Source organism: Ranitomeya imitator, chromosome 6, assembly GCF_032444005.1.
Source record: "Ranitomeya imitator isolate aRanImi1 chromosome 6, aRanImi1.pri, whole genome shotgun sequence".
NCBI lineage: Eukaryota > Metazoa > Chordata > Amphibia > Anura > Dendrobatidae > Ranitomeya > Ranitomeya imitator.
In genome coordinates this window covers 76,864,231-76,886,980 of record NC_091287.1, presented here as the reverse complement: position 1 = coordinate 76,886,980, position 22,750 = coordinate 76,864,231, and the positions used below count along the sequence as shown (strand labels likewise).

At 46.5% G+C, this 22,750-nt stretch overlaps 1 protein-coding gene across 1 annotated transcript in view; it reads left to right on the top strand.

Annotated features, from left to right (window-relative positions):
* OXSR1 (oxidative stress responsive kinase 1) overlaps positions 1 to 22,750 on the top strand; it is a 109,770-nt gene that overhangs the window by 28,921 nt on the left and 58,099 nt on the right. Inside the window, exon 2 of the mRNA XM_069729791.1 lies at positions 11,246 to 11,358. Coding sequence (XP_069585892.1) covers positions 11,246 to 11,358 — 113 coding nt within the window. The remainder of the gene's footprint in view (positions 1 to 11,245; positions 11,359 to 22,750) is intronic.

Here is a 22,750-nt window from a genome sequence, read left to right as displayed (position 1 = left end):
GTCTCCATTTTATCTGCCAAACCCTGCCCCTGGGGTGGGGATATGTGAGCAGTCCTTCCCACCCATCTCTTTTGACTGCTTGTGAAACCTGGCCCTAGAATGGCCAAACCGACCATAGGGCAATGGTATATACCAGTGATGCACCATCCACAATCACTTTTCAAGATGGGAATAGCCTTTTAAAGAGGACATGTCACAATGGCAAAAGTAACTAGTTTTTGCTCTTATTTTATCCCCGCTAGTCCCCAGAGTTTTTTTTTTTCTTTTTTTCTCTTAAATTTGCCATTTGATTCCTGGGATGTACAGTAGCCCTTTTTTTTTTTTTTTTTTTAATTATTTGGGAGGGTGTGTATTAATTGTAATAGCCATACCATTGGGGCATTGCTCAAAGTTTTATCATGTAGAGCAGCCTAAAGATACACCCCTGGAGACTGCAGTGAGCCTCGCCCCCTTGGTAAAGACCATTAACAGCACGGAATTAAAGGTAGACTTCTCTCTCTATTATAGGTGTATAGGTCCGGTACCTTGTTCACCTGCTCATGAAGAAATGGTCTACCATGGTCGCTCTTCAGGGCCCTCAGCTACTCAAACCATTTAATCTCTTTGCTTCTGGAGACTGGTCCAGTAGTCAATATATTGATCCGTGGTGTAAGTGCTCCTGTTATATTAGATTCATCAGTATCCTGATCTGGATCCTGATGAATCATGACTGTGAGCGTCAATGTCTTCATGTCTGACGAAGCACTATCAATCTTGCAGAGCCTTGTGTTCTCTTGCCGGAGAGTCTGTACGGGTCTGTGGTTTCCAGACAAGCAGGAGATTGTTGACTGTGAGGGCCCACTTGGTTATCTGCCCCATCTCATGGGCCCCATTTGTTAAGTGTTATTCGAAACTGCCCACGTTTCTGGCATGAAATGCAGGTGTCAGCCTCGGTGTATGTTACTAAAAAAAACACATTTCCCAACTCCTGAATTCCTTACATACATATGAAAGAATCCCTATTTTGTATTCCATCGTGTTAGTCTTGCGCATGTCATTACCTCCGCACTTGCACGTCCCAGGCGTGTTTGGAAAGGACATGGAATGTAACCACAAGACAGGACTGTTCTGTTACAGGCTCCCAAGCTAGAAAGCAGCCCTGTGCCGAGCTCCTGCTATCCACACTGGGGTACGGCCACATCCCTCAGGATGTGTGTAATGCACCATGGGATAGTCCTCGGCCTGACCAACGCCTTATTGACCAGATCCCATATAGACTGAATAGTCCACAGCATCAGCTGAATAACATGGCTGCTTATCTAACCTCTATTGACTCGAAGCAAAGACTTCATGTTTCCTGCAGCAAGAAGATAGCTGTTTAGGGTGGTCTCTCACCTTGAGGTCAAATACATTTACATTTGTGATTTTTTTGTTGTTGTTGTGAATTTGCAGAAAACCCGCCATATAAGCTCCATGGAGGGGGAAGTAGTGTTGGGTGGGGAATTTGCTATGATTAATGAAACAGAATTATGGCCGAATTTATGCAAATAAACCCAATGAATCTGTGATTACATGTACCACATTAAGTAGGGGTTTTATACACCTTTTACTACTTTATTAAAAAAAATAGGCGTGGCTTAGTCAGAAAAGGAGAGGCTTTTTGAAAATGGGGAGCTAAGCACAAATGGGCGTGGCTTAAAGGGTAATGCGCTCCATTTTCCCCCCGCAAAATATTGGTTTCATTGTAGACTTATTGACATGTGTCCCAAATTTCTCAGTCCTCATAAACCACTGTGATAAATGTAGAGAACTGTCAGACTGTGCAGTCTAAGATTACACTCTATAAAAGAGGACGGATGAATAAATCTGCCTCAATGCGTGGATGCGCCCAAAATACATCAAAACTGAATCTGACTTTGATTCAAAAAGCAACCATGGACAAAGCGGCTTTCACTTTTCCAGAATTGTGTTGCCGCTCCCTTTGACAACTCTATACACTATGGTGGGACATAAAAGCCATGGACAGGCTGCCGGTTTTGGAGCTTTTTAGGCTATGTGCACACGTTGCAGATTTCCTGCGGATCTGCAGCGTTTTCTTTCCACGCAAAAACGCTGCAGATCCACAAGTGATTTACAGTTTGACTTGTTTGAACGGTTAAAAGTTGACCAGCGATTTCTCATGTTTCCAACAAAATTTACAAAACCATTTTTTTTTTTAGAGACCACCTCACATTTGAAATTACTTTGGGGGATCTATAGGATAGAAAATACCCCAAATAGACACCATTCTAAAACTGCACCCCTCAAAGTGCCCAAAACCACATTCAGGAAATTTATTAACCCTTTAGGTGCTTTACAGGAACTTTTGCAACAAGGAAGGAAAAAATAAACATTTAACTTTTTTCTAACAAATTTTACTTTAGACCCAAATGTGTCTTCACTGAATACAGATTTTACCTCAGAAGTGAGAATTTTGATAATGACTGATCAATTCTGGCAGAGAAAGAAGCAAATTTCTCTCATTTGATTTACACTGCTCAAAAAAATAAAGGTAACATTAAAATCCCACATCCTAGATATCACTGAATGAAATATTCCAGTTGTAAATCGTTATTCATTACCTAGTGGAATATGTTGAGAACAATAAAACCTAAAAATTATACAACGTACCGTAAATCACAATTAATATCCCATAGAGCTCTGGAGTTGGAATGATGCTCAATATCAAAGTGGAATATGAAGTTACAGGCTGAACCAACTTCAGTGGAAATGCCTCAAGACAAGGAAATGATGCTCAGTAGTGTGTGGCCTCTACGTGCCTGTATGATCTCCCTACTACGCCTGGGCATGCTCCTGATGAGGCGGCGGATGGTCTCCTGAGAGATCTCCTTCCAGACCTGGACTAAAGCATCCGCCAATTCCTGTGGTGCAACGTGACGTTGGTGGATGGTGCGAGACATGATGTCCCAGATGTGTTCAATTGGATTCACGTCTGGGGAACGGGCGGGCCAGTCCATAGCTTCAATGCCTTCATCTTGCACGAATTGCTGACACACTTTAGCCACATGAGGTCTGACATTTTCCTGCATTAGGAGGAACCCAGGGCCAACCGCACCAGCATATGGTCTCACAAGGGGTCTGAGGATCTCATCTCGGTACCTAATGGCAGTCAGGCTACCTTTGGCGAGCACATGGAGGGCTGTGCGGCCCTCCAAAGAAATACCACCCCACACCATTATTGACCCACTGCCAAACCGGTCATACTAAAGGATGTTGCAGGCAGCAGATCGCTCTCTACGGCATCTCCAGACTCTGTCACGTCTGTCACATGTGCTCAGTGTGAACCTGCTTTCATCTGTGAAGAGCACAGGGCGCCAGTGGCGAATTTTCCAATCCTGGTGTTCTGTGGCAAATGCCAAGCGTCCTGCACTGTGTTGTGCTGTGAGCACAACCTCCATCTGTGGACGTCGGGCACTCAGACTATCCTCATGGAGTCGGTTTCGAACCGTTTGTGCAGACACATACACATTTGTGGCCTGCTGGAGGTTATTTTGCAGAGCTCTGGCAGTGCTCCCCCTGTTCCTCCTTGCACAAAGGCTGAGGTAGTGGTCCTGCTGCTGGGTTGTTGCCCTCCTACAGCCCCCTCCACGTCTCCTGGTGTACTGGCCTGTCTCCTGGTAGCGCCTCCAGCCTCTGGACACTACACTAACAGACACCGCAAACCTTCTTGCCACAGCTCGCATTGATGTGCCATCCTAGATGAGCTGCACTACCTGAGCCACTTGTGTGGGTTGTAGAGTCCGTCTCATGCTACCACGAGTGTGAAAGCACAACCAACATTCAAATGTGACCAAAATATCAGCCAGAAAGCATTGGTACTGAGATGTGGTCTGTGGTCCCCACCTGCCAAACCACTCCTTTATTGAGGGTGTCTTGATAATGGCCAATAATTTCCATCTGTTGTCTATTCCATTTGCACAACAGCATGAGAAATTGATTGTCAAACAGTGTTGCTTCCTAAGTGGACAGTTTGATTTCACAGAAGTTTGATTTACTTGGAGTTACGGTAAGTGTTCCCTTTATTTTTTTTAGCAGTGTATATTACAAAGTTGCTTATTTTCACGTTTTCTATTGATTTATGAAATAAAAATTAAAATGATGGTTACTCTTTAATTTTATATTAATTAATTAGAAATATATGGAAGAATGTGTTTTTATTATACTAAATTTATATTAAACTTCGACAAGCATCTAGGGTTGCGGAGGGGCGTTTTAAGAAAACAAGCCTGCCAGATGACTTCACCGCTTTCAAACAAGCTACACTTGCCTTGAAATTGGCCATCACCTCTGCTAAACAGATCTATTTCACAAACCTTGTATCTTCATTATCCTACATCCCAAAACAACTGTTAAGCACATTCAACTCTCTCCTCAGCCCATCACTGCCTTCTCCAACTCCCCTAATCTCTGCGGAGGACTTTGCCACCTACTTCAAAAATAAGATTGACCAAACAAGGCAAACCTTTACAGTTCCACCACCCCAACCACTCCATATACCAGACCCTAATAACCTTCCTCTCCAACATCACTGAAGGAGAGGTTACTCACCTGATTTCCAAATCACACCTCACCACCTGTGCACTTGACCCCATCCCTTACCACCTGCTCCCCAACCTCACTAACACGCTCATTCCAGCCCTTACCCATCTCTTCAATCTATCGCTATCTTCTGGTACCTTCCCCTCTGCCTTCAAATATGCCACTATCACACCCATCCTCAAAAAACCTAATCTTGACCCAACTGCTATCGCCCCATATCACTGCTCCTGTTTGCTTCAAAACTCCTTGAGCAGCACGTCCATGCTCAACTTTCCTCCCACCTCTTATCTAAGGGTACCGTCACACAGTGGCACTTAGATCGCTAGGACGGCACGATCCGTGACGTTCCAGCGATATCGTTACGATCTCGCTGAGTCTGACACGCTACTGCGATCAGGGACCCCGCTGAGAATCGTACGTCATAGCAGATCGTTTGAAACTTTATTTCGTCGCTGGATCTCCCGCTAACATCGCTGAATCGGTGTGTGTGACGCCGATTCAGCGATGTCTTCACTGGTAACCAGGGTAAACATCGGGTTACTAAGCGCAGGGCCGCGCTTAGTAACCCGATATTTACCCTGGTTACTAGTGTAAACGTAAAAAAACAAACACTACATACTTACCTTCCGTGTCTGTCCTCCGGCGCTGTGCTTCTCTGTACTGGCTGTGAGCGAAGGCCAGCCGGAAAGCACAGCGGTGACGTCACCGCTCTGCTTTACGGCTGACCGGCGCTGACAGTAAAGAGGAAAGCACAGCGCCGGAGGACAGACACGGAAGGTAAGTATGTAGTGTTTGGTTTTTTTACGTTTACGCTGGTAACCAGGGTAAACATCGGGTTACTAAGCGCGGCCCTGCGCTTAGTAACCCGATGTTTACCCTGGTTACCGGGGACTTCGGGATCGTTGGTCGCTGGAGAGCTGTCTGTGTGACAGCTCTCCAGCGACCAAACAGCGACGCTGCAGCAATCGACATCGTTGTCGTATCGCTGCAGCGTCGTTTCAGTGTGACGGTACCTTAACTCTCTCCTTGACAACCTCCAATCTGGCTTCCGCCCCCACCAGTCCACCGAAATTGCCCTGACCAAAATTACTAATGACTTACAGCCAAAGCTAGCAGACAGCTCCCCATCCTCCTCCTTCTCCACCTGTTCCCTGCCTTCCAGGGCTGTGGAGTCGGTAAGCCACAGTTGCGACTCCGACTCCTGGATTTTATCAGGTTTCGGCTCCGGCTCCGACTCTGACTCCTTCATAAATGGCCAATTCGTAACAATAAATTTACTGTTGTCAAATATTAACATCGTGCTTATTCAGTTTCTCACCATCATATAAGTAATCAGACCACTTAGAGCAAAAACTATATTTATTAGAATACAATTAGAATATAGCAAATAACTTTTCTAAACTTTTCTAAACTCTTGTAAGTAAATATGCAATAAACACTGTTATGCAGTTAATAAGAAGAAATCTATAAATTTGTCCTCAGAAAAAGTATTGCCTCTGTTAGATCCTCCTTCATGGATGCCCTCAAATCTGATCTACCGGTAATTATTTTGAGAGCAGAGAACAACCTCTCTACACTAACTTGGGTTGGTGGCAAAGCAGTAAACACTCGGGCAACATCTCTGACAATGTCAGGATACAGAGGAATCGCTTGTTGCACTGTTATTTTTGATGAACGGACAAATTTCTCAATTTCTTTTAGTGCACGTGAAAAATTCTGCTGAAATGTACTGGCTGTGTTCTTTGATGGGGATGACTCTTCTATGCGGGAACGCTTTGCACGGTCCTTGTGATCCAAATATTTTCGAAATTAAATTCTTCATCAGTTGATGAGGGTGAAGATGTGGCAGGACGACCAAATTCTTCTTGTTCCTCCTGACTGTTCTGCAACCCTTTCATCCTTACTGCTATTTCAAACAGAGATTCTTTTCCTTTAGTTAGCTGTTGATCATCTAGAAGAATCCGATGCATTGGGTTTACATAAACAGCTGCCAAAAGTAGTGCGGTTGGGGCAGCATGAGGTTAACCAAGTATAAGATTAGATAAGGGCAGTGGAGAACAGTGACACACAAGAAGTAAGAAATGTCTCTATCTCCAGCAGAACTGCTTATCACTGTTGTTCATAGTTTGATAGAACATATATATTTGAGTAACATTTATAAAATTCATATGAAAGTTCAATTCTGAAATATTAATACATTTTTTTAAAAGCTGGAGTCGGTACATTTCTACCGACTCCGACTCCAACCAAAACTAACTCCGACTCCACAGCCCTGCTGCCTTCGACACAGTCGACCGCTGCCTACTGCTACAGATTCTTTCTTCCCTTGGCATCAAAGACCTTGCCCTGTCCTGGATTGCCTCATACCTTTCCGAGCGCACATTTAGCGTTTCCCACTCCCACACTACCTCCCCATCCTCCCCTCTCTCTGTTGGAGTCCCTCAAGGCTCTGTCCAGAGGCCCCTACTTTTTCCATCTATTCCCTTGGTCTGGGACAACTCATAAAGTCCCATGGCTTCCAGGACGACCTGTATGCGGATGACACTCAGATCTACCTATCTGGCCCAGAGGTCTGCTGTCCAGAATCCCGGAGTGTCAGCCATATCCTCCTTCGCCTCTCGCTTCCTTAAACTCAATGTAGACAAAACCGAACTCGTCATCTTTCCTCCAACTCGCATATCTCCCCTAACCGACCTATCTATTATGGTAAATGGCATCACGCTCTCTCCCGCACCTGAAATCCGCTGCCTGAGAGAAACTCTCGACTCTGCCCTGTCCTTCAAACCAAACGTCCATACTCTTGCCATCTCCTGTCGCCTCCAACTCAAAAATATTTCCAGAATCCGTCCCTTCCTCAGCCCTCAATCTACTAAAACTCTTGTGCTTGCCCTCATCATCTCCTGCCTTGATTACTGCAGCACCCTCCTCTGTGGCCTCCCCGTTAACTCTGTTGCACCACTCCAGTCTGTCCTCAACTCTGCTGCCCGACTAATCCACTGCTCTCCTTGCTACTCCCCTTTTTCTCCCCTCTTCAAATCCCTTTACTGGCTCCCAATTCCCCAACGAATCCAGTTCAAACTACTAACACTGACCTACAAAGCCATCCGCAACTTCTCCGCTCCCTATATCTCTGAACTAATCTCCCAATATCTTCCCTCACGTAATCTTCGATCCTCCCAAGACTTCCTACTCTCCTCCACACTTCAGACGGAACTTGAAAACCCATCTCTTCATTAAAGCTTACTGCCTGCAATAATATTCTGCCTCCTCACCACCACCTGATCTACCACCTCACCACCACCAGAGCTGCTGCACCCCCGACCTTCTGTCTCTTCCCCATTATCCCGTAGAATGTAAGTCCGCAAGGACAGGGTCTCTCCCCTCTGTACCAGTCTGTCATCGTACATTTGTTTACTGTAAACAACATCTATGACTTTGTATGTAACCCCTTCTCATGTACAGCTCCATGGAATCAATGGTGCTATGTAAATAAATAATAATAACAATTATATTTTTCCCATTCCCCATGACCACACCATTGGAGAGAGAGAGAGTATCCGCCCCTAAGGACAGGAAACCCCATAGCTTTAAAAGGCGGAGCCCTCCAGTACACCTCAGTGGTTTTCCTCTTACTGTTTCACTCATTCATTGTCGGCTGGACTATTGTAATTCTCTACTGATCGGCCTCCCTCTTACCAAACTCTCCCTTCTCCAATATGTCCTGAATCCTGCAGCCAGGATCATTTTCCGCCAACCGTTACACCGATGCCTCTACCCTGTGCCAGTCATTACACTGGTTACCCATCCACTCCAGAATTCAGTACAAAACTATTACCCTCATCCACAAAGCGCTCCATGGCTCAGCACCACCCTACATCTCCTCTCTGGTCTCAGTCTACCACGCTACCTGTGCTCTCCATTCTGCTAATGACCTGAGGTTAACATCCTCAATAATCAGAACCTCCCACTCCCGTCTCCAAGACTTTTCACGTGCTGCGTCAATTCTTTAAAATGCACGACCCAGGTTAATACAATTAATCCCCAATCCCCACAGTTTTAAGCGTGCCCTAAAAACGCATTTGTTCAGACTGGCCTACCGCCTCAACGCATTAACATAACTATCCCTGTGTGGCCCATTCAAAAAACTTAAACCATAATCTGGTTTCTCACATCATGTTCTCATACACTTTATACAGTTAATAGCCCTCTGTGTCTGTACTGTTATATACTTAGGCCAATAACCGGTTCATGCAGCTTTACATGAGCACCGATCCTTACACTATGGCTGGTCCGAACAACGAAAGCAATTGGTACCATCCACCTCTCGTGTCTCCCCTTTTCCTCATAGTTTGTAAGCTTGCGAGCAGGGCCCCCACTCCTCTTGGTATCTGTTTTGAACTGTGATTTTTGTTATGCTGTAAAGTCGATTGTCTGTACAAATCCCCTCTATAATTTGTAAAGCGCTGCAGAATATGTTGGCACCATATATAAATAAATTTATTAGTATTCCTGTCCTTGAGGGAGGCCCTAAGGCTCCCCAGTGCTGCAGGGGTAGTGAAGATTACCTGGTTCCAGGGAGTGGACCAGCAGTGTCCCGGGCAGGTGTAGAAGCCGGCGTCTGTGGACATCCCTCTAGGAGCGCGGCGGGGCCTGGCATGGTGCACTCCTGGGAACAGGCAGAAATAGACTGACGTCCGTTCCGGGGACATGGCCTGGTAAGGCTCGATGCTTCCCTGGAACCCAGCGTCCAACATCAAATCAGGTGGTGTAGCGATGCTTTTGGGGGGCACGGCCTGGTATGGCATAGTGCGTCCCCGGAATGGAGCTAGGCGTCTTTTGCTGGCACGGCCTGAAATAGCATTGTGCATCCTCAGCAACAGAATCTCAGCAGGACTAGATCCATAGATAAGATGCAATCCCTACACCTGGCTCAATCCGGGGGCGAACCCAGGGGGCTACAGGATAAAAACATCCCACCACCTCTGAACCATGCTGCGGGAGGTATATACCAGATGTTGTCTGCACAGATTGTGTAGCTGGGTATCTGTGCTTTATGGCAGCTGTAACGAATGGAAGACAACAGACTTTAAAAATGTCAGATTATTAGGGTGTATTGACATGCGGAAGATTAATCGCAAAAGGTTTTGCAACTGAAAAATTCATGACATTTTAATGGGATTGTTTATGCAACGAGTGCATGGATTTCTGCATGCACCTTTCAAAATTCTTCAACAAATCTGCTGTATGTGATTATACTGCTCTTGTTTCCAGGAAGGGATGGAGTACAGACCGTGAGGGGAGGGTTATCATCCTGCCTTATCTAGACCTCCCGTCTGACATTGAGGGACCCTATAAACCTAACATGGCCATCTCTCAAATGATTTTTCAATGGACAGCTATCTCCTCCAAAATGCGGGAAAGCTCACCTGTATTCTCTGTCAGAGAGCCTCTGCCAGAGGAGAAGCAACAGACCCCATACACATTTCCCTCTGATATCCATGAGTTCAGCTGACTTTAGTCTGTTTTACATCTATCCTCTAATGATAATGAGATGACTCTGCTCATTCTATCCCAGTATACACAACAAACCTAAAAACCACTACATAAAGCAATCAGTCTAGTGTGTGTAGCCAAAAATCATCAAAATTGGAAAATGTTTATATGTGATTACTGATTTCAATTAACATTAGCGGATCTATGTAGCTGCCAAACATCGGTCCCTGGCTCTGTCAGTCAGCTAAATACACCACCTGCTTCTGCTAGATCGTGAGAGAAGTGGCTTTAATTACAGAGGCACTGAATAAAAGCCCACTGCCAAGCGCTTTTTTGGTACTATGTTAAGAAATATATTATTTTCAGATGACACATTCACCTTAACCTGTAACGGGGTAACATTTAACATGAGACCGCCTAGACCAATGATTGACTGCAGTGGTCACTTGAGTGATTTTTGGCACATTATTACTGCTGCTATGGCTGGGGCCACCACAGGGAAGGGGGGATTAAATAGATGAGATGGCAATAACCCATTCTTCCTGTACTTATTTAGTGTATTTTTTAAGACCTTTTTTGCTCTTAGCTTTTTTTTTTTTTTTAAATAAAATCCCAGACAGCTCCCAAATATTGGTTGCCAGTTGTTTTTACAATTAAAGCTGAATTCTTGTGCATTTCATTTAAAAACCCCTATGAAAATGTCAGGACAGCTAGAATGAGGACGTTAACGTATGTGGTAGATCCCTAATGGCAAGTTTTTTTTTTTTTCTTGGAAAATCAGAAATCCGCTGCAGAAAATGGGGCCTATTACATATAATTTGTGGGGTGGAGGATTCTACTTTAAGAAGAACCTTGAATACTAGACGCTGTAGTGTGATGTGAGAATGATGTGTGTTCTGCCCATTAGGCAGGAAGACTTCTCCTTTGGCATTCGCGTGAAGCTTTGGTTGATTCCATAGTGATTGACCACATCCATTATTCATTTCCTCCTGTATCGGCTGCGTACATAGCACATCAGATTTGGGTAATGCCTAAGAGCTGGTGAAGGGAAGAAGCAGCGGCTTCCTATAGAAACCATGCTGACGTGCCTTCATGCTTTCTAGATCACAGTCCTCCACTTTTCTGTACTTTTATACCTTTGTGTGTTAACCATCTCTTCTGTTTCGGTCTCCAGGTAGTGGGGCAACCGCTGTGGTCCAAGCTGCCTACTGCACCCCCAAGAAGGAAAAAGTGGCTATTAAGAGAATTAATCTAGAAAAATGTCAGACCAGCATGGACGAACTACTGGTAATGTGAATTAAACTTTCTTGCTTTGATGATAGAAGTTGGACACATTTCATTTTGATCTGATGTCTTATTCCAGAGAAATCCACGTTTTTCTTAATATGTACATAAGCCATTAGGATCTATGGACCGGATATAGATCTCCCTGAGAATCTGCCTCCAGCGCTTATTGTAAATGAAAGGAGCCGTTGACAGTGTCCGACTGGTAGAGCATGAGAGCAGACTGTCAGTCATTACATGTCTCCCACTGGTAACGCCTCATTCAATTAAAATAAGCCCTGGAGACAGATTGTCAGTGAGATCTATGGCTCATACATCTTAACAACTCATTTACCGTATATATCAGAAAAACCTGGATATGTCTGAAATAAGACATCGAATTGCTGATTTAAGGTATCGTTTTATGCAACATTCGATGACCTCGTGTCCACATAGACGGCTTAGGAAGGTTGATCCTACTCACAGGTTCATTTCTAAATGCTTAAGTGATTTGTTTCTATGAAACGTTTTTACATTATGGTTAGAAGCACCTCCCCTGATTACATGTGGGGGGTTTTAAGTTTGTATAAACTGTAAAGGTGACAGGACAGCGCAGAGTAGATGAACCATGCAGAGGAGGTGAACGGGGTGACTGCACCATGCAGAGGAGGTGAATGGGGTGACTGCACCATGCAGAGGAGATGAGCGGGGTGACTGCACCATGCAGAGGAGGTGAGCGGGGTGACTGTACCATGCAGAGGAGATGAGCGGGGTGACTGCACCATGCAGAGGAGATGAGCGGGGTGACTGCACCATGCAGAGGAGATGAGCGGGGTGACTGCACCATGCAGAGGAGGTGAATGGGGTGACTGCACCATGCAGAGGAGGTGAGCGGGGTGACTGTACCATGCAGAGGAGATGAGCGGGGTGACTGTACCATGCAGAGGAGATGAGCGGGGTGACTGTACCATGCAGAGGAGGTGAATGGGGTGACTGCACCATGCAGAGGAGGTGAGCGGGGTGACTGTACCATGCAGAGGAGATGAGCGGGGTGACTGTACCATGCAGAGGAGATGAGCGGGGTGACTGCACCATGCAGAGGAGGTGAGCGGGGTGACTGTACCATGCAGAGGAGATGAGCGGGGTGACTGTACCATGCAGAGGAGATGAGCGGGGTGACTGTACCATGCAGAGGAGATGAGCGGGGTGACTGTACCATGCAGAGGAGATGAGCGGGGTGACTGTACCATGCAGAGGAGGTGAACGGGGTGACTGCACCATGCAGAGGACATGAACGGGGTGACTGCACCATGCAGAGGAGGTGAACGGGGTGACTGCACCATGCAGAGGAGGTGAACGGGGTGACTACCATGCAGAGGAGGTGAACGGGGTGATTGCGCCATGCAGAGGAGGTGAACGGGGTGACTGCACCATGCAGAGGAGGTGAACGGGGTGACTACCATGCAGAGGAGGTGAACGGGGTGATTGCGCCATGCAGAGGAGGTGAACGGGGTGATTGCGCCATGCAGAGGAGGTGAACGGGGTGACTGCACCATGCAGAGGAGGTGAACGGGGTGACTACCATGCAGAGGAGGTGAACGGGGTGATTGCGCCATGCAGAGGAGGTGAACGGGGTGATTGCGCCATGCAGAGGAGGTGAACGGGGTGACTGCACCATGCAGAGGAGGTGAACGGGGTGACTACCATGCAGAGGAGGTGAACGGGGTGATTGCGCCATGCAGAGGAGGTGAACGGGGTGATTGCGCCATGCAGAGGAGGTGAACGGGGTGATTGCGCCATGCAGAGGAGGTGAACGGGGTGACTGCACCATGCAGAGGAGGTGAACGGGGTGACTACCATGCAGAGGAGGTGAACGGGGTGATTGCGCCATGCAGAGGAGGTGAACGGGGTGATTGCGCCATGCAGAGGAGGTGAACGGGGTGACTGCACCATGCAGAGGAGGTGAACGGGGTGACTACCATGCAGAGGAGGTGAACGGGGTGATTGCGCCATGCAGAGGAGGTGAACGGGGTGATTGCGCCATGCAGAGGAGGTGAACGGGGTGACTGCACCATGCAGAGGAGGTGAACGGGGTGACTACCATGCAGAGGAGGTGAACGGGGTGATTGCGCCATGCAGAGGAGGTGAACGGGGTGATTGCGCCATGCAGAGGAGGTGAACGGGGTGACTGCACCATGCAGAGGAGGTGAACGGGGTGACTGCACCATGCAGAGGAGATGAGCGGGGTGACTGCACCATGCAGAGGAGGTGAATGGGGTGACTGCACCATGCAGAGGAGGTGAGCGGGGTGACTGTACCATGCAGAGGAGATGAGCGGGGTGACTGTACCATGCAGAGGAGATGAGCGGGGTGACTGTACCATGCAGAGGAGGTGAATGGGGTGACTGCACCATGCAGAGGAGGTGAGCGGGGTGACTGTACCATGCAGAGGAGATGAGCGGGGTGACTGTACCATGCAGAGGAGATGAGCGGGGTGACTGCACCATGCAGAGGAGGTGAGCGGGGTGACTGTACCATGCAGAGGAGATGAGCGGGGTGACTGTACCATGCAGAGGAGATGAGCGGGGTGACTGTACCATGCAGAGGAGATGAGCGGGGTGACTGTACCATGCAGAGGAGATGAGCGGGGTGACTGTACCATGCAGAGGAGGTGAACGGGGTGACTGCACCATGCAGAGGACATGAACGGGGTGACTGCACCATGCAGAGGAGGTGAACGGGGTGACTGCACCATGCAGAGGAGGTGAACGGGGTGACTACCATGCAGAGGAGGTGAACGGGGTGATTGCGCCATGCAGAGGAGGTGAACGGGGTGACTGCACCATGCAGAGGAGGTGAACGGGGTGACTACCATGCAGAGGAGGTGAACGGGGTGATTGCGCCATGCAGAGGAGGTGAACGGGGTGATTGCGCCATGCAGAGGAGGTGAACGGGGTGACTGCACCATGCAGAGGAGGTGAACGGGGTGACTACCATGCAGAGGAGGTGAACGGGGTGATTGCGCCATGCAGAGGAGGTGAACGGGGTGATTGCGCCATGCAGAGGAGGTGAACGGGGTGACTGCACCATGCAGAGGAGGTGAACGGGGTGACTACCATGCAGAGGAGGTGAACGGGGTGATTGCGCCATGCAGAGGAGGTGAACGGGGTGATTGCGCCATGCAGAGGAGGTGAACGGGGTGATTGCGCCATGCAGAGGAGGTGAACGGGGTGATTGCGCCATGCAGAGGAGGTGAACGGGGTGACTGCACCATGCAGAGGAGGTGAACGGGGTGACTACCATGCAGAGGAGGTGAACGGGGTGATTGCGCCATGCAGAGGAGGTGAACGGGGTGATTGCGCCATGCAGAGGAGGTGAACGGGGTGACTGCACCATGCAGAGGAGGTGAACGGGGTGACTACCATGCAGAGGAGGTGAACGGGGTGATTGCGCCATGCAGAGGAGGTGAACGGGGTGATTGCGCCATGCAGAGGAGGTGAACGGGGTGACTGCACCATGCAGAGGAGGTGAACGGGGTGACTACCATGCAGAGGAGGTGAACGGGGTGATTGCGCCATGCAGAGGAGGTGAACGGGGTGATTGCGCCATGCAGAGGAGGTGAACGGGGTGACTGCACCATGCAGAGGAGGTGAACGGGGTGACTGCACCATGCAGAGGAGATGAACGGGGTGAGGTGACGCACAGAAATAATAAACACTCTGCACTTCCTATAATAATGTTCATTCAGCAAGAATAGCCGCCTGAGCAGAAATCTTGACGAACCCCATTGCCACAGGTGTAATAAGAGACAGAATCATTATTGCACAGATGTGCCTTAATCTGGTCACAATAAAAGGCCACTCTTAAAATGTGCAGTTTTATAGTATTGAGGGTGTCTGGCGGGGGGGGCAGAAAACAAGTCAGTATGTGGTGTGACCACCTTTTGCGTGTGACCACCATTTGCCTCACACAGTGCAACTCGTCTCCTTCTGATAGAGTTGATCAGGTTGTTGGCTGTGCCGGCCATGCAAGAACTGGTATGATTTCAGCTTCCATGAATTGTGTAGATTGTTGCAACATTGGGCCTTGCGTTCTCATTCTGCAGCATGAGGTGATGGTCGTGGATGAACGGCACAACAGTGGGCCTCAGGATCTTGTCACGGTATCTCTGTCCTTTTAATATTGGCATCGTGTTCCTGGAAGCTGAAAACATCCCAGTTCTTGCCTGGCCAGCATGCTCACCACATGTCACCCACTGCGCATGTTAGGGATGCTCTGGATCGGCGTATAATTCCGGCCAATAATCAGCAACTTCCCACAGCCATTGAGGAGGAGTGCACCAAGAATCCACAGGCCACAATCAACAACCTGATCATTTCTATGAGGAGATGTGTTGCACTGTGTGAGGCAAATGGTGGTCACACCAGATACTGACTGGTTTTCTGCCCCCCAATACTGTAAAACATTTGAGTTGCCTTGCATTGTGGCCACCCTAAGGCCCACCAGTGCAGTAATCAGGTGTCTCCTCAGCATCTGGATATGCCACACCTGTCAGGTGGATGGATTATCTTCAAAAAGGAGGAGACCTCACTAACACAGATTTAGGCTCATTTGTGAACAATATTTGAGATAAAAAGTCCTTTTGTGCACAAAGAAAAAGTCTCCTATCTTTGAGTTCTGTTCATGAAGAATGGGAGCAGATAGAAGTGTTGTGTTTATAGATTTGTTCAGTGTTGATGATGACAAGAACATAGACTCTTGAACCCTAAAGAATGGCCTCTAGGTCACCATAGCGCGGTGGTTTCTACGTGTGACCTGGCCCAGGCTTGGCTTTGGCTGAGCTCGGATTCTTATAGTTTTATTAAGCTGAGATTGGTTTGCAAGCAGCAGATTAATTGGCTTCTTTGTCCGGTGGCTGTAAAGCTTCCTGAGTGCGGCTTGCCAGGGAGGGGAGGTGCCGGAGCCTTTGTTTCATAGACTCGTAGCCCTTACCGGCCCGCACGCCGTCTACATCAAATGGATTGAGGCGGATGGAATGTGATGCTGTTTATTATTCATGGGCCTTGTGATTCCCGCCTGGCACTCGCTGTTTACTACTGCACATCAAACAGCTGATTTTTCGTTTTCATTGTGTGCTTTCTGCGGCTGTGTGATTAACCTCCTCATGGCCTGAGAAGCGGCACATGCACGGGTTACACCGCTGCAGATAGACGCCGCTCCCTCTACGGCTTTATTGAACTGTCACGGAGGCAGATTATTCTTTTTTCAGTTCTATGAGAACAGTTGGAAATAAAAATGTATCACGGGCACACAATATAGTATGGAATGGCAGTGTTCATGTAGGACGAAGGGCTGGTATCACCTGCCATCTGGAGGCATAGAGGTCATAGAAAACCTGGAAGGAGGATTTTACCAATCTAAACCTATATACCAGTGCTTCTCACTAAATTAGAATATCATCAAAAAGTTAATGTATTTCAGTTATTCAATACAAACAGTGAAACTCGTATACTACATAGTCATTACAAACAGAGTCATTATCTCAGTAAATTAGAATAATTAGCAAAAAACACCTACAAAGGCTTCCTAAGCCTTTAAAAAGACCCCTTAGTCTGTTTCAGTAGGCTGCACAATCATGGGGAAGACTGCTGACTTGACAGATGTCCAGAAGGCAGTCATTGACACACACCGGAAGGAGGGTAAGCCACAAAAGGTCATTGCTAAAGAAGCTGGCTGATCAGAGTGCTGTATCCAAGCATATTAATGGAAGGTTGAGTGGAAGGAAAAAGTATGGTAGAAAAAGGTGCACAAGCAACCGGGATAACCGCAGCCCTGAAAGGATTGTTAAGAAAAGGCCATTCAAAAATTTAGGGAAGTTTCACAAGGAGTGGACTGCTGCTGGAGTCATTGCTTCAAGAGCCACCACACACAGACGTATCCAGGACATGGGCACAAGTGTCGCATTCCTCGTGTTACTGTAACGTACATTGGGTATAAAATGTCTACACACCCCTGTTAATATTTCAGGTTTTTGTAAAAAATTCATACCAAGAAGAGTCATTTCAGAACTTTTTTCCCTTTTAATGTCACCCATAATCTGTACAAATCCACTGAGAACCAAACTGAACTCATTTTATAGGGGTGAAATAAAACTAACAAAAATAAAATAACCTGGTTGCATAAGTGTGAACACCCTCTTATAATTGGGTATATGGGTACATTCGGAATCAGTACACTGCTGACATTATAATGTGATTCTGATTAACCCCATACTAAAGGTACCTTTACACATAACGATATCGTTAACGATATCGTTGCTTTTGATGACGTTGCAACGATATCGTTAAGGAAATCGCTATGTGTGACAGCGACCAACGATCAGGCCCCTGCTGGGCCATCGTTGGTCGCTGAACAAAGTCCAGAACTTTATTTCGTCGCTGGATCTCCCGTGGACATCGCTGGATCTCCCGTGGACATCGCTGGATCGGCGTGTGTGACACCGATCCAGCGATGTCTTCGCTGGTAACAAGGGTAAACATCGGGTAACTAAGCGCAGGGCCGCGCTTAGTAACCCGATGTTTACCCTGGTTACCATCCTAAAAGTAAAAAAAACAAACACTACATACTTACCTAACGCTGTCTGTCCCCGGCGCTCAGCTTCTCTGCACTCCTCCTGTACTGGCTGTGAGCGTCGGTCAGCCGGAAAGCAGAGCGGTGACGTCACCGCTCTGCTTTCCGGCCGCTGTGCTCACAGCCAGTACAGGAGGAGTGCAGAGAAGCAGAGCGCCGGGGACAGACAGCGTTAGGTAAGTATGTAGTGTTTGTTTTTTTTTTTACTTTTAGGATGGTATCCAGGGTAAACATCGGGTTACTAAGCGCGGCCCTGCGCTTAGTTACCCGATGTTTACCCTGGTTACCGGCATCGTTGGTCGCTGGAGAGCGGTCTGTGTGACAGCTCTCCAGCGACCAAACAGCGACGCTGCAGCGATCCGGATCGTTGTCGGTATCGCTGCAGCGTCGCTTAATGTGAAGGGGCCTTTTGGTTAGGATTTCTAGGAGGATTTTCCTGACCTTTTCTTTAGGGTACCGTCACACAGTGCAATTTTGATCGCTACGACGGCACGATTCGTGACGTTCGAGCGATATAGTTACGAGATCGCAGTGTCGGACACGCTCCTGCGATCAGGGACCCCGCTGAGAATCGTACGTCGTAGCAGATCGTTTGAAACTTTCTTTCGTCGTCTAGTGTCCCGCTGTGGCGGCATGATTGCATGGTGTAACATATATCGTATACGATGTGCGCATAGTAACCAACGGCTTCTACATCGCACATACGTCATGAAATTATCGCTCCAGCGTCGTAGATTGCAAAGTGTGACAGCAGTCTACGACGCTGGAGCGATATTGTTACGACGCTGGAGCGTCACGGATCGTACCGTCGTAGCGATGAAAATTGCACTGTGTGACGGTACCCTTAGTTGCGTTTCACAGCTGGTAGCTCCCATTAGCTTTTATTGTAGCTGCCATCCCTTATCTTCTCCTGCCACTGACACCAGCAGGGAGGAAGTAAAGGGCTGCAGGAACTAAAATCGCCCCATACTGAAATAAATGGAGCGTGCAGTGTACAAGTAAATGAAGTTCCCAAACCATTACTCATTTACTAATTCCAGGATTACACCCTGAGCGGCATATCCTAAGAGGCTTGAAGTGAACCACTGGAGGTAACGTCAAGCAACGTCTTGTTACGATAAAAACATGGAATTATGATATGTGATACAGACCTGCGCTGAGATGATTAATATTTAATCAGCACCTGTCACTTCCTTCCATAAAAAGCAGCCACCAACGCTGTAGATTAATGCATCTGAGAAATGTCTGGCTGTGTTTTTTTTCTTTTTTCTTTTTTTGACTGCCTACAGACCAAATGTAGAAGTTTTTTAGTTTGCATCTGCGCACTCTACCAGCCTTTTATTTTTGCGTTGTGCCTAATAAATATTGAGGCCTCGTTAAAATCACAGTTTGTTTAGGTTGTGCACACAAAAATTCTAAGGGTGTGTTCACATGTCCAGTAATCATCCGTAAGGCCGGGGTCACACTAGACCGTAATACGGACGAGTGCAATGCGATAAAAAATCAATAATCAATGGGGCAGCTCCCATCATCCGATATTTTCTCGGCCGTATTCAGGATCCGAGTGAAATCGCAGCATGCTGCGATTGTCAGCGTTTCTCGGCCGAGAATCGCCAATGAAAGTCTATGGGGGTGAGAAAAAATAGCACAGCACACGGACCATCAGTGTGACTTGCGAGAAATTCTCAGGCATTGGGCAGGTGACAGGAAAGGCTCAGCCATTATTTGCTCATTTTGCAAGTGTGTGAGAAAATCTCACCATACGGATGTCACACGGATGTCACACGGATCATTTAATGCGAGAAAATCGCATCCTCGCACTGCACACGGATCATTGTTTTGGTAACATTTGTGCGATTCTCGTCCGTCAAAAACGGACCTTTTTTTATACGTTGTGTGTGTCCCCGGCCTTAGAATGGATCCAGCAGCAATCCGTTGTTAAAAAAAAGTTGTGCAGACACAACATTTTGTCCTGCTTAAAAAAAAAACCAAAAAAAAAAAAAACCTGATTTCATCTGGATCCGTTTTTTAACATTAAAGCCTATGGAATACGGATCCGTTAATTAGCCATCCATTTTTCTTTCATTTGAAAAGGATCCTTTTTGTGCTTACTGGATCAGTTTCAAATGGAAGAAAACGGATGGCTATTTAACAGATCCGTTTTCCATAGACTTATAGGTTAAAAAACAGATCCAGATAATGTTTTTTGTCTGCCAGATAAGTTATGGTAGCACAACTATTTTTGTCAATTGATTATTACTGGATCATTGGTTAGCACAGCAGCCTTGCAGCACTGGAGTCCTTGGTTCTAATCCCACCTTGGACAACATCTGCAAGGAGTTTGTATGTTCTCCCCGTGTTTGTGTGGGTTTCCTCCGGGTTCTCTGGTTTCCTCCGGGTTCTCTGGTTTCCTCCCACATTCCAAACCCATACTGATAGGGAATTTAGATTGTGAGCCCCATCAGGGACAGTGATGATAATGGGTGCAAACTGTAAAGCGCTGCGGAATATGTTAGCGCTATATAAAAATAAAGATTATTATTATTATTATTAATGGATGATTACTGGACATGTGACCATCGCCTAACATATACACCTAGCATTTCCTTAGGGCTCCATTGTCAGACATAGTGTAGTGTTCTTTCTTTCTCCACGTGGCTGCTATAGGTTGGTATGGAATATTGTTGTTGGCTATGCTAATCCATCCAACCACGTCCTGTAGATATCCAGGTTACATTAAACCTTGTCCAAGGTGCAATTGGGCGATCAGGTGTTTATCCTGCAAATGACAGTGTGGTCGGTTCATCAAGAATTTTATGCCAGAAAATTGGGACTTTTGCAACTTCAATTTGCACCAAAAAAAAGTGACTTTTGATCTTTTCATACCAACTTCACCAACTTATTAAAAAACAGGCAAAGCTTGGTAAATATTGGGCATAATCCAACAAATTAACTGTAATTTACGCTAGAAGTGGCACATAATTGTTTGAGAGGCTGGCGCTGGAGAGAAAGTAGCACAAATAGGGTCTTATCCGACAATCACTTACATTAAACAGCAAATTATGCCAACCCGATCCGTAGAATGGCGAAGCCACGGGTCATCAGACCGATAGAATTGAAGGTATGGAGAAATTGTGGCGTTATTCTGCTCTGCTGATTATTGAAGACATCAATTGCCAGAAGATCTTAAACATGCGGTTTTATTCGACGCGTTTTGAAGTGCAAGAAGTGTGTGTTATACTTTGAAACGCGTGGAATAAAACAGCTTGTTAATCTCCTGACAATTGATGTCTTCAATAATCAGCAGTGTGGAATAACGAGTTTTTGCCCGGGACTGCTGCCCTGGTATTATCCTAACTGGTTATTTGTCACCTTATGGGTTGATGAACCTTGAAGGGAATGTTTTTCTTTTATGTCTCCTATACCCAGGTAATAGTCAGCCGCTATTTTAGGAGGATTCCTCGGATGAGCACTTTGATCTGTACAATCTCTGCAGATGCCAACCAGCTTTCTGGCATTATTCTGCAATGCTCATCAATGCTGTACACAGATAAAGACTTAATCCCTCTAGTGAGGGGTGCAGAGAAATGACACCATCGGAGCACTTATGTTATGTCCTAAAAATACCCTTTACATTACCGGGAGAGGCGCGTGCTCACATACCCTGTAAGATGACTTCTCCCCTTTACTTATTCTACTATAGCAAATATCAGTCCTCCCATTATCTCCGTGACGTAAGCATTTTGTGTTTCTTATTCCGCACACCATATATCTGCCATCAGAAACTCTTAGTGCAGGGATGATTTGTAGTTCTAATTAGCTAAGTGCTACCGTATGTCTGAATGCTCAGGCAGGAACTTTTCTAGCCTGTCCTGATTCTTCTCACTATATGGTATCATTTTCCTACCTGTACATAATTAGTGTATGGATTCTCATGAATGCCGCCCAATAATGGTTGTTGTGCTGCAAAGACCCAATTATAAAATGATCCCTCTACTTTCCGACAACTTGGTCTCATTTGGCATATACTGTGTGAAATAGGCAATCTACAAATTACTTTATTAACCAATTATGTTGTGTTACATCCTCCAAAATTTTTTTTCCAAAATCTCCCATTTGTCTTGCTGTTCATTTCCTGTTGTCAAGTGATATGGATTATGGGCCATGTTCTTCTCTCCTGTCTGTTGAGCTGTATATATTTGCAATATACTGTTAAGCTACCGTACATAAAGGTTCGAGGCATGCAAGCCATTGGACAATGGCAGAAGCAATGCATCCTAAGAATTGTGAGGAAGGATGTTCCAGCACCTATAGTGCTGAAACAACTACCCACTCCGAAAACAAACAAACTGGATGTCGAGTTATGTAGCGTGAGAATCAGGACAGTTCCTGGACATATTGGACTGATATGTCCACCACAAGCCTTTTCAAAAAATTCTGTGGAATGTAGACTCAACAGAGATGATTTGACTGATGGCTATTAGTGATGAGCGAATATACTCGTTACTCGAGATTTCTCGAGCATGCTCGGGGGTCCTCCGAGTATTTTTAGTGCTCGGAGATTTAGTTTTTCTTGCCGCAGCTGAATGATTTACATCTGTTAGCCAGCATAAGTACATGTGGGGGTTGCCTGGTTGCTAGGGAATCCCCACATGTAATCAAGCTGGCTAACAGATCTAAATCATTCAGCTGCGGCAAGAAAAACTAAATCTCCGAGCACTAAAAAAATACTCTGAGGACCCCAAGCATGCTCGAGAAATCTCGAGTAACGAGTATATTCACTCAT